This window comes from Orcinus orca, chromosome 20, assembly GCF_937001465.1.
Source record: "Orcinus orca chromosome 20, mOrcOrc1.1, whole genome shotgun sequence".
In the NCBI taxonomy this organism is placed as follows: Eukaryota; Metazoa; Chordata; class Mammalia; order Artiodactyla; family Delphinidae; genus Orcinus; species Orcinus orca.
This window is the reverse complement of record NC_064578.1, coordinates 26,582,190-26,595,052: the sequence shown is the minus strand read 5'-3', so window position 1 is coordinate 26,595,052 and position 12,863 is coordinate 26,582,190. Positions and strand designations below refer to the sequence as shown.

Here is a 12,863-nt window from a genome sequence, read left to right as displayed (position 1 = left end):
TAAGGCTATATATATCATAAAGCTATTATATTAAAATAAACATTAAAGTAAATATAGTTGTTTACTTTATAAACTGCCAAGCTGAAACAGAAATCTGAAATTCTCCTGGCTGCTCCTGATTTGTTAAAAAAAAAAAAAAGGAAAGAAAAGAAAAAAAAACACTAAAAAATCTTTAGGATAAGTATAAGACTTACATACATAGACTTAAACTGATGAAAGTCTTTTCTCTTTACTTCTTACTTTTAGGATAACACCTCAAAGGATGCTACCTCTTATTAACAGTCACCTTGTTCTGGCAATCCAGGATCAAAGGTGGAATGATACCTCAAATTTTTGTTTTAATAATTTAAATGTATGAATTTACTCCCACTGATCTAGGAGGCGTATCAACGGCCCTACTAACAATATATTAAGATAAGTCAATGTCTTTGTCCATGTATCTCTAGGGACAACAAATTGGACATGCAAGTTTTATATGCATCAGTCACACTTCACAATCACAGACAACACTACCACTTACAAGGTTTCATCTTACTCTGCTGGAATGTAGGCTGGTTCAGTCCAGAGGTGCCCAGTTTCCTCTGCACAAAAGGATCGTTATTCACTGCAGGGAGTCCAAGAGCCCCAGTTCCTATACCAGTCAGGCTGCCTGTGCCAAGACCACCTACTAGAAAGAACGAAGGCAGCCAGAAGTTTTATCGTTACTCATATTCTTGACTTTATTCACATCAAAAAATAAGTTTTTAATTAAAAAATTATATTAATTAAAAAATTAGGGTCTTTTGTTAACTCAGTGGTAACTAGGTTACAGAGTTATTACAACATTTCACTCCTTAGGTTTTAGTACTCTAAACTTATATTCTGGCAATAAAAGGTTCAGATAGCTTAGGAGAAACATGTGGTTACTAGAGGGGGAAAAAATGTAACCTTTACTTCAACATTAAGTTAAAAGCCAAAATATGTGGGGCTTCCCTGGTGGCGCAGTGGTTGAGAGTCCGCCTGCCGATGCAGGGGACACAGGTTCGTGTCCCGGTCCGGGAGGATCCCACATGTCACGGAGCGGCTGGGCCCGTGAGCCATGGCCGCTGAGCCTGCGCGTCCGGAGCCTGTGCTCCGCAACGGGAGAGGCCAAAACAGTGAGAGGCCCGTGTACCACAAAAAAAAAAAAAAAAAGCCAAAATATGTGGAAAAGTTTTAGGGATTTACTATCATTTCCAAGGTAGGTGCAAAAAGGCAGAACATATACCTGAATCTGGTGTGTGAAATATTCTACCTTTATTATACCAACCTTGAGTAATTCTTAAAGCTATGAGTTTTGATCTAAGCCTAAGTTCTTCAGAATGTGGTTAACACACTTTTAATATTTGTACTATCATCTGATAATACAATCCTTACTGAATAATTCAACTAACTTTACAAGTACAAATATCCTCATTGCAATTTGACTAAATTAATGTAATGTTTTTCTCTTCCCAACTTTGGATATGAGCGCAATTTTTCACGATTTAGTTCAAGCAGCTTTCCTTTATCATAGTGACTCCAAAACACCTTATATACACTAAGGCACGATGAGGCTTACAAATAATCTGCACCCCTACCCACCAACCCCCTTACCTGGAAGCTGTGATGAAAGTCCTCCAATACCACTGAATGCAGTTGTCTGATTTGGGGTTGAAAGGGGTGGAAATGCTTTTGCTGGTGACTGTGGGGTACTGAATGCAGAACCCAAATTTGGAGGAAAGCCCTGCATACTCTGGGTGTGAGGGGCAGCTGAACCACCTATACTAAGAGATGCCATTCCAGCAAGAGGGTCAATCTAAAGAAAAACATTATAAAAACGTATTAAACATACTTCAAGCAAAGGCAGACAAACGACACAGGTAAAGCAATCTTTAGCAACAGCTCTTCAAATGCTTTATATAAACTGCAAAACCACACACAATCTTGATGATGCTTAAATCCCCAAATCAAGAGTACCAGTCATTTTTCTTATTATATCATAGATGGACTAGGTTTAAAGAGTTAGCCCCTGCCAAAGAACCAGAGCCACAATATGAGGGCTATAAAACTTCAAGAATAACATTTCATACGAATTTCTCTGAAGCTGTACTACTAAACATTTAGTAGTGACATGGGGCAGTCCGTAAAATTTCCCGTAAGCCCCTTTAAAAGAATTCTCTCAATGCAAGTTATTTAACTTTCAACACAATAAAAGCATTAGAAATTAGAAATCTAGTCAAAACAAATATATCTAGTCAAAATTTGAGAATCTTGGGGTTGGAGGAGATCAGCTCTGATTAAAAAAAAAAAAAAATCAAAACCAAAAAAAACCCCAAAACAAAAACAGAAACAAAAAACAAGGTATACTATTCACCAAAAGATTTTATAAAATATCTAATAACTGCACTTCTAAGCTTCTTAGTTTGTGGCATTATTTCAGACCTTTGTGACTATAGAAAATAATACACAAAATGCCTTTTATAAAGTGGTCACTGAAGAATCACTAAATGCTCTTTCTTTTCTTAAAATAAACCCCAATCTGCCATTCAATGCAGCTGAAAATAGAAGCGGAATATGTTGCTCCCAGAGAGAAGGGGGTGGTTGGTGTCAGGGAGTAACTTAAATGTACCTTGTTTTTAAAAGAGCAGTTCAGTTGAGAGCTGAAGAGCCCCAGTTATAACAAGTCCTTATGCTCTAGCACTGTTGCTTGGCCCGTGAAGCTACAAACAAGACACATCAGGTTCAAAGGCAGTGCTTATTTCTCAAGTCTAAGTTATTCTTATCTTAAAAAGAAGCCCTAAATAAATTGTTTTGTATCTTTCCTCTCATAGTCATGTTCTTTCTACTTAATGATTAAAATCTATTCTCAACCACAATGCCTATTTACGGATCTCCTTTAAGTGGATACTAGACATGCAGTTATCTAAAATATAATAAATTCAGACAAAAATTTCCTTTGAGTAGATTATTAATGATGATGTACAAGTTTATTCTATTCCAAGTCTATGAACAAATGGAGATGTACCAAGTGTAGTGTTCATTTACCTGAACAGGAGAAATGGCATCTAAGCTGCTAGCACTAGGAGGGCGTCCTTTTGGCATAACTCCAGGTGGTGGCTGTCTGGCCTTGTTCATAACATTACTGCAGTTGGCTACCATGGTGAGGATGGTTTCTGATAACTCCTGAGAAACACTCCTTAAGAGAAATGAAAAGTGAAAAACGTCACTTATTATTTCCTAGAACACCTAAATAAACAAATCTAGGTTTCTAATAAAGAAAACTTGCTAGAACCATATCCCATGTTTTTGCACCTGTCATTAATCACCAGGATTTTCTGAGCACTGGCTTTCTCTTGAAAATATTTTTTACACCTCTGAAATTAAGCCTTGTGTATAGTGTTGCCTATGTATTTTGAAATACTATGCTGTAAGAAACATTCCATATCCTCAACTACTTCATCAAAAATTATGCCCAAATCTGGACATATCAAAGTAAACAGGTAAGCATTTTTTAGACTAGGTTCTCATAGTCAAAAATAAGACTTTTATTTAAGTATAGATAAAAATGCCATACCCATAGTCACTAACTATATTTGGCAAGCACATACAGAATTGACTGACTTCTAAAATGTCAAATAGGATGCGCGGGTTTGATCCTTGGTCGGAGAACTAAGATCCTGCATGCTGTGCAGCGTGGCCAACAAAAACAGCACTACATCAAAATCTACAATTTTTTTATTTTTGCCAACATGAAAAAAATGAGTGGTTCAAATACGGACTAGAGGGAGGGGGCAATGTAGGGGCAGGGGATTAAGAGGTACAAACTATTATGTATAAAATAAGCTACAAGGTTATATTGTACAATACAAGAAATACAGCCAGTATTTAATAATAACCATAAATGAAGTATAACCTTTAAAAATTATGAATTAGTACACCTGTGACATATAATATTGTAAATCAAGGATATTCAATAAAAATAAAAAATATGGGCTACAAATGAAAATGAACAATGAGTTATTTTTACATCCACTGAAGCAAGGGAGAAAAACATTACAGACCATGGAAAAGAAAAGAGAGATGTCAACTCCTAACGGTGTGGACCTACTTATTTAAGTTAGTAGTAAGTAGTAAAACCATTAATTTCCAAAAGATATTTCAAACAGAAGAACATGAGTAGCTATCTCTAGCCTCTATGTACCTGGGTTAAAAATACCCACCTCCCCTGCAATTAAAACTTCATGTTAAAAAAACTTCATGGAGATAGCCATATTTCAACTTTCAGATTAGCTACAAGACAACGGGGAAATAGACCAACTGCCTCTGGTTATACTAAAAGGAGAACTTGCTATAGAGAAAACTTTTGCACCTAACAAAATTACACATGCATTTCCCTTTAACGTAACAATTACTTCTGGTGGGCCCAAATATACACTGGCAAAAATGATGTATGCAAAATGCTATTCGTTGCAACATTATTTGTGACACAGAGTGGAATAAACAGAATATCTACCAATGGGTACTGATTTATTAAGGCACAAAACATCTATTCAGTGGAGTACAACAGATTAATTACAAGGAATAAGGAAACTATAATTTCATGGCATGGACTCTGGGATATATGATCAAATGAAAGAAGCATAGTGCAATAAGTATATAATATACTACCTTTTTTACCGGAAAGAGGAAAATATATACTTTTCTAACACAGAGATAACCCACAAAAAAACAAAAATGGTTAACTACAGGCGAATAAAAGAACAAGGTGTTAAAGTTCAGTGGGTTTAACAGTATTAAAGTTAGTGTTAAAGATGTGCCTAAAAATGCATACAGAATCACAGGGTAAAGAATAGCTTATTGATTCTTATTGATAAGAAAATCTCCAATCTTAGCTGAACACAAGGCTTACCCAAACAGAGATTTCAGGGACCAAAGATGACAAAGAATACAGACATTACTGAATTCGTTCAGAAAAGAGCAATAACAAAACAAAAAACGCTTGTGTGGGGGTAAAATCTGATTTCAAGAATTGCCACATTATTTAAACTTTCCAGTTTTCGACCACAAATTATAAGACATGCAACACATGCACACACACACACACACACACACACACAAAGAAGGCATGGCCCGTACGTAGGGAAAAAATGCTATCAAGAGAAACTGTCCCTCAGGAAGAACGGATGTTGGACTTAACCAGACAAAGACTTTAAATCAGCCATTTTAACTATGTTCAAAGAAAAAAAAAGTCAAAAGAACTACAGGGCCATTTCTCCACCTGTCTGGAAGGACATCATTGTTGAGCTGTCAAGGAGAAAAACTACCATGGCTTCCAGTTCTTTGACAAAACCTCAGATGCGTGGCCTTCTGGCCAAGCGTCTGTGATTTCATATTGCTGGAGCATTCATTATCTCCTTGTAAGTTTCTGTAAGTTTGCTGTGGCTGAACCAAGAAAGAAGGCCTATGCAGACTTCTACAGAAATTATGATTCCATACAAGATTTTGAGGAGATGAGGAAGGCTGGTATCTTTCAGAGTGTGAAGTGATTTTGGAATATAAAGAATTTCTTTGCATTTAGTTCCATGCAAGTTTGTCACTTACCTGTGTTCCTGAACTATGAAACTATGAACTACTAATATCTGGGCTAAGGAACAGCTTCTCTTGATAAATAAACGATTAACAAAAACAACAAAAAAAGAACTACAGGAAGTTTGAAAAAGATGTCTCAAAAAACAGAGTGTGTCAATACAAATTTAAAAAGAAGAAAGTAAAATAACTGAAATGAGAACTTCACTACGGGTTCCCAACAGCAGATTCAAGCACGTAAAAAGCATCCAAGAACTTGAATATAGTCCAATAAAGATTGAAAAACTGAAAGGGAAAAAAATAAACACAGACTGAGACATGTGCAACACTACCAAAGGTACCAACAAAACATAATGAGAGGAGATAGAAAGGGGTAGAAAGAGTATTTGTTGATAAAATGGCTGAAAACTTTCCGAATTTGATGAAAATTAATTTACACATCCAAGAAGCTCAACGAATTCCAAGTAATATAAGCTCAAAGAAATCCATGCCTAGAAACAACATAATCAAGCTGTTGAAAGAAATAAATCTTAGCAGCAGCAAGAGGGGCAACTTATATACAAGGGAGCCTTTAAAAAAATTAATAGCTATGGAAGCCAGAAAGTAGTGGGACAGCATATTCAAAGTGTTGAAGAAAAAGTAATGTCAATCAGAAATCCTTTATTTGACAAAACTATCCTTCAAATATAAAGGAAAAATTAAGATATTCTCAGATAAACAAAAGCTGAGGTAATTCATCGTTAACAGACCTGCCCTAATAGGAAATAATAGAGTGACTTTCCTGGTGGCACAGTGGTTAAGACTCTGCCGCGCTACCAATGCAGGGGACCTGGGTTTGATCCCTGGTCAGGGAACTAGATCCCACATGCATGCTGCAACTAAGAGTTTGCATGCCACAACTAAGGAGACCACGAGCCACAACTAATACCCAGCACAACCAAATAAACAAATACATAAATACTTTTAAAAAAAGGGGAAAGAAATAATAGAAACCCTTTGGGCTGAAATGAAGACACTATACAGTAACTCGAATCTGTATGAAAAAACAGAGCACCCGTAAAGGGACATAAGGAAATATAAAACACATGACTGTATTTCTCGCTTATATATAATCCTTTTATCTCCTACTTGGCTTAAAGGACAATGATTACATTAAACAATAACATCAAATCTTTTGATGGGCACACAACGTATAAAGATACTATTTGACAATAGAAGCACTTTGTTTTTGTTTTTTTATTCTTTGCGGTACGCGGGCCCCTCATCGCTGCGGCCGTGGAGCACAGGCTCCGGATGGGCAGGCTCAGCAGCCACGGCTCACGGGCCCAGCCGCTCCGCGGCACGTGGGACCCTCCTGGACTGGGGCACGAACCCGCGTCCCCTGCATCGGCAGGCGGACTCCCAACCACTGCGCCACCAGGGAAGCCCAAGAGCACCACTTTGAAGGAGGAAAGGAACAGAACCGTTTAGAGGAAATTTTTGCATCTTACTGAAATTCAGTTGGTGTTAATTGGAACTACATTGTTTTGAGTTAAAAATGTTAATTTTAATACCCAAAGGAAAAAAGAAACTCAAAAACATGTCAAAGTTAACAGCAAGGAAATTAAGGTGATACGCTAGAAAGATCTATTTAATATTAAAGGAAGAGACTTCCCTGGTGGTCCAGTGGTTAAGAATCCACCTGCCAATGCAGGGGACATGGGTTCGAGCCCTGGTCCGGGAAGATCGCACATGCTGCAGAGCAACTAAGCCCGTGCGCCACAACTACTGAGCCTGCACTCTAGAGCCCGCGAGCCACAACTACTAAGCCCACACGCCACAACTACCAAAGCCTGCGTGCCTAGAGCCCATGCCCCGCAACAAGAGAAGCCACCGCAATGAGAAGCCCACGCACCACAACGAAGAGCAGCCCCCTGCTTGCCGCAACTAGAGAAAGCCTGCACACAGCAACAAAGATCCAATGCAGCCAAAACTAACTAAATAAATAAATAAATTAAAGACAAAACGAAACAAAAAAAAAACACTAAAGGAGGCAGTAATGGAGGAATGGAGACGCAAAACAGACATACGACATATAGAAAAACTAAGCAAAAGAGCATGGGTAAATCCTACCTTAGCAGTAATTATGTCAAATGTAAATAAATTAAATACTCCAATTAAAAGGCAGAAATGGTCAAAATGGATTTTTAAAAAATAATCCAATTATATGCTGTCTAAAGGAGACACTTTAGATTTTTAAAAAACACATATAACTTGAAAGTAAAAAATGAAAAAAGGTATGCCTTGCAAACCTTAACCAAAAGAGAACTACAATGACTATACTAATTTCAGACAAGATCGCCTTTAAGAAAAAAATTAATAGACAAAGATACTTTATAATAATAAAAAGGCCAATCCAACAGAAAGACATACATACTTACAGAGTCCCAAAACATATGAAGGGAGAATTAAAGGGAGAAATAGATAATTCAAAAATATAGCTGGAGGCTTCTATACCTCACTTTCAGTAATGTGTAGTCAACACTACTTTATTATAAACTTCAAAGTTGCTGAGAGCCTAGATCTTAATTGTTCTCACCACAAAACATAAATGATAATTATATAACATGACAGAGATGTTAGCATAAAAAAGCCTAACCTTCCAATTAATAAATTTTTTAAAAGCTCAAACTAAACCCAAAATAAGCAGAAGGAAGGAAATAATAAAGTTTAGAGCTGCAATAAACTAAATGGAAGACCTGAATTACTAAAACCAGAGATTCAAAGAGAGGACATTACTACCAACATTACAGAACCAAGAAAGATTATGGGGTATCGTATAAAACAATTGTATGCTAACAAATTAAATAAGCTAGATGAAATAGACAAATTCCTAGAAAGACACAAACTACTGAATCTAACTCCAGAAGAAACAGAAAATCTCAACACAGCAATAACAAGTAGAGATACTGAATTAGTAAACAACATCCACCCACAAGAAAAAGCCCAAGACCAGAGGGATTCACTGAATTCTATGGAACATTTAAAGAATTAACACCAAACCTTCTCACAACAATTAGAAGACTGGACACTTATCAACTCATTTTATGAGGCCAATATTATCCTGATACCAAAACCAAAGACAACACAAGAAAACTACAGAACAATATCCCTTAGGAATACAGACACAAAAATGCTCACCAAATACTAGCAAACTGAATTCAGCAGCATATAAAAAGGAAGTGTATACAAAGACCAAGTGAGATTTATCCCAGGAAGGCAAGGTTTTCTAACATCCAAAAAATCAATTAACATAACATACCACACCAACAGAATAAAAAACAAAAACCACATGATCATCTCAATAGATGCAGACAGAAACATTTGACAAAATGCTTTAATGAAAAAACACCAAACAGGGACTTCCCTGGCAGTCCAGTGGTTAAGACTCTGAACTTCCACTGCAGGGGGCATAGGTTCCATCCCTGGGTCAGGGATCTAGGATCCCGTGTGCCTTGAGGCGCAACCAAAGCCAAACCAAACCCAACTCATCTCTCTCTCTCTCTCTCTCTCTCTCACACACACACACACACACAAACTAGGAAACCCCCCTCAATGTGAAATATAACTATAAAAAACCCACAGCTAACATCAAAGTTAATTCTGAAACACTGGATACTTTTCTCCTAAACCAGGAACAAGATAAGGCTGTCTGCTCTCACCACTTCTATCCAACTTTAGACTGGAGGTTCATGACTTGTACAAAATACCTATCAATAAGCATAACAAAAGAAGTGCAAACATACTGAAAGAAATCAGAGCCCTAAAGAAATGGGTAAATATCTCAGATTCATGAATTGGAAGGCTTAATACTGTTAAAATGGCACTATCCCCCCAAATGATCTAAAGATTCTACATAATCCTTATCAAAATCTCACTGGGCTATGTAATTTATTTGCAGAAATTGACAAGATGACCCTAAAATTCTTACGAAAATTCAAGGGACGCAGAATGACCAAAACAATCTTGAAAAAGTAGAGCAAAGTTGGAGAACTCACACTTCCCAATTTTAAAAGTTACTAAAAAGCGACAGTAATCAAGACAGTGTGGTACTGGCATAAGGATAGACAAGATCAATGGAATAGAACTAAGAGCCCCAAAATAAACTCATGTATTATGTGTAACTGATCTTTTAGAAGACAATTCCACAGGGACAGACCAGTCTCTTCAACAAATGGTGTTAGGACAAATGAATATTCACATGCAAAACTATGCATCTGGGACCCTGTCTCACACCACATACAAAAAAATTAACTCAAACAGATCTCATACATATTTTATGTAGTATATATAGTACTTTGGACTTAAAAACCACTGGATTACCTTAGATGTTGTCACTTTTAATCATTCAACCCCTTTTCCTCAAATCAACAGTTATCCATTCAATCCAATTCCAATATTAAGCAGTCATTTTCAAGCATGCTATTCTTACCCTGCACAAGCTTGTAAACAGGCCAACATTGTCGCCAGAGTTTCTGGAGGAAGTTGAGCACTTTTGGGCTGATCTTTCTCTGGTGCAAGTCCACCCAAAATAGAAGGACACCGTCTCTTTAAAAAAGTCATACAAGCCTGGATAAAAGGTTCCTGGAAAAGAGAAAGTCTCTCTGTATTTGAAATTCATCATTAATTGCTTTCAGATAAGACTAAGCACTATGACTAAAATCCAGAATACAATAACATCTTCATTGCCACTTTCTTAAGCTATCTTGACCATCAAAAATTAAAAGCAGTAATAAACAGACAAATCCTTACTCCATGCTCTCGAATTTTATCTGTGAGCCACTTGTCAAGTTTGAGGTATTCACGACGTGAAGCAAGTGCAGCAAGGTCAATAACAAAGGCAAATGGAGTACCATTTAGCAGCATTGACAAGGCCTAAAGAAAAAGGATATTAGAAACTACGAGTCAAGCAACTGAGTGACTTTTCTGTCCTATTTTCTGTTTCCAGTTTTTATTTTCACAAACAAGTCTAAATAAAACATACTGCTAATATTTTCTTAGTCATAATTTTTTAAACAGCTTAGTAGAAATCAATGGTAACACTTGTCCCTACTTAAAATAAGATCACATTTCAAAGACAAACACATGACTTTACCTTCAAAATAAACTTTACCCTGTGTTTTTTCAAATAATTTAACCTAAAGCAAAGCAAAACACAAAAGCGTGAAAAATTATCCTTACCCATTTAAAAAAATCTAAACTCAGGCTTACTCTAACCTAAGTACAACTACAACACCATTACCAGTGATCAAAGACATCAAGAATCACACTATTTATCAAAAGACCCTGTTAATGCTAATGAAATCTGCAAAAGGGTTGAAAGCCAACCAGTTTCTCCAAAAATTGTATCTCACAGATTACATCTGAGGTCAATTATCACTTGCTTTAAAACAGCCTTACAAATATCACAGAAGACCAAACAAAATTCAGTGAAATGTAAATGAAAACATTTTTACATTTCTAAAACCACTCTTCTTCCAATCTCTTTCTACAATATAAGGAAAAATTCTAAATCTCAACCATTCTAGCTAAGAGCTAGTTACATGTGAATTATTCCTAAAGCACCTATGTTACATAAAAATGTTATTTTTTATCATTAATAAAGAAAAACCGTTAATCTGTCCCTCCAAGCTCACCTTCAAGTCCTGGGCCACATCAAGTATTCGAGACAATTTGGCCTGGTCATACTGTTCCCCTCGCATGTACCATTCTGCCATCGCATGCATGATAAGTTGGCGGATTGAGGGAGACTGTCCCTAAGAAAAGAAAAAGGAGGGTTAAATAGCAATACTACTGACCATTTTGATAGGCTGTTGCAAATGCTGATTTTACTTGTATTTATGTAAAACTGAGGTGTATCAGTGCAGACAACAAAGCTCAAGCCTCAAGCATTGATTACAGTGACGTTTATTTTGTGGGAAAGCAGTTTTGTCCATATTTCCCAAATGGGGCCTACCCCAAAACCCTGGGGTCATGTAGTCACATACAACAAATTTATTTGTCCTATAAAAGTCTGCCTATACATTTTCAAAGCCGAAGTATGATGAGAATATGACGATGCATCAAGTTTATATGATCCCTTAAATTAAATCACAAATCACTGGCCTATAAAAACAAAACAGTTTACGGTAATCATCTCTCATGCTGCACAGGGTAGTGTTTTATCAGTATTTCTGGGACTAGAGTTTGTACATTCTAAATCTAGCTATTTTCACAAATGATCATGCTCATTTTTTGTAATTATTCAATTTCTTTTTTTTGTGGAAAACAGCCTGTCTTTGAAGACTGATCTAAAGGTGTACAGTTGAATGGTAATTTAGAAAATGTTTCTCACAGAAGCAACAGCAAGGCAATTACTATCACTGTCTAAATCACTTTCCAGTAACTGTCTTAGACTGACAGAAAGTCCTAGCAAAACAAGTATCTAACCAGGAGTGGAGATACAAGTCCTTCCACTCTGCCCTTTCCACCTCACAGATGTGGTGAGAAAAGCCTAAGAAGGTCTGGGCTACAAACTTTTGGTTAAATGTCTGATAAACATTACTGTCATGTGATTTGAGTCTCTAGAAATGGAGTTGGTCTGACTGAAAGGCATGCAACCAAGGCTAATGTTTTTCATTTATAAAGTCTTATCTGAATTTTTAAAAGCACTTGTTTACAACAAACTACAGCAAGAATATCTTAAAAAGGGAAGGGGCACATTGATATAAAGGGGAAGATGACTGCTTTTTCTTAAAGCTTCTACATATATCTTTATTTAAAATGTAGGCTATGCGGGGGGGGGAATCAATGGACAAGAGAGTATTTGTCAAATATATTCTACAAAATTGGCAAGGGGTGGGGGGTGCAGGAGCACAAGGGCTTGAAATCTCAGCAGGAACCAAAATAAAATTTAAATGCTGGATCTGGATAAAACAAAATTATGTCAATTAAACTGTTTTTGTTTTTGTTTTCTGCGGTACACGGGCCTCTCCCGCTGCGGAGCACAGGCTCCGGACGCGCAGGCTCAGCGGCCATGGCTCACGGGCCCAGCCGCTCCGCAGCATGTGGGATCTTCCCGGACTGGGGCACAAACCCATGTCCCCTGCATCGGCAGGCGGACTCTCAACCACTGAGCCACCAGGGAAGCCCTCAATTAAACTGTTTTATGATCTTCTTCCATTTACTGTTAAAAAGTGAAATGAGAACCTTCTAGTTCTATGATAAATGATTAAGCTCTTTACTGCTATCGAAAGGAT

At 37.0% G+C, this 12,863-nt stretch overlaps 1 protein-coding gene, 1 non-coding gene and 1 pseudogene across 9 annotated transcripts in view; 1 reads left to right on the top strand and 2 right to left on the bottom strand.

Moving 5' to 3' along the window:
- CNOT1 (CCR4-NOT transcription complex subunit 1) overlaps window positions 1–12,863 on the bottom strand; it is a 102,043-nt gene that overhangs the window by 33,059 nt on the left and 56,121 nt on the right. For 4 of the 8 annotated variants that reach the window (XR_007474200.1, XM_049703089.1, XM_049703092.1 and 1 more), the window contains exons 14-19: window positions 11,262–11,381; window positions 10,378–10,500; window positions 10,058–10,209; window positions 3,046–3,196; window positions 1,615–1,816; window positions 521–667 (exon numbers count right to left, since the gene is read on the bottom strand). Coding sequence is in view for 7 of the 8 variants with exons in the window: in XM_049703089.1 (XP_049559046.1) it covers window positions 521–667; window positions 1,615–1,816; window positions 3,046–3,196; window positions 10,058–10,209; window positions 10,378–10,500; window positions 11,262–11,381 (895 nt within the window). In the remaining variant the exon portion in view is untranslated. The remainder of the gene's footprint in view (window positions 1–520; window positions 668–1,614; window positions 1,817–3,045; window positions 3,197–10,057; window positions 10,210–10,377; window positions 10,501–11,261; window positions 11,382–12,863) is intronic. The other 4 variants (XM_049703091.1, XM_049703094.1, XM_049703090.1 and 1 more) reach the window with 2 other exon arrangements.
- On the bottom strand, window positions 2,622–2,757 carry LOC117199511 (small nucleolar RNA SNORA50). The gene has a single exon (XR_004480759.1). It is a non-coding gene; the product is annotated as a small nucleolar RNA SNORA50 (small nucleolar RNA).
- Window positions 5,293–5,624, top strand: LOC117199449 (cytochrome c oxidase subunit 6C-like; annotated as a pseudogene).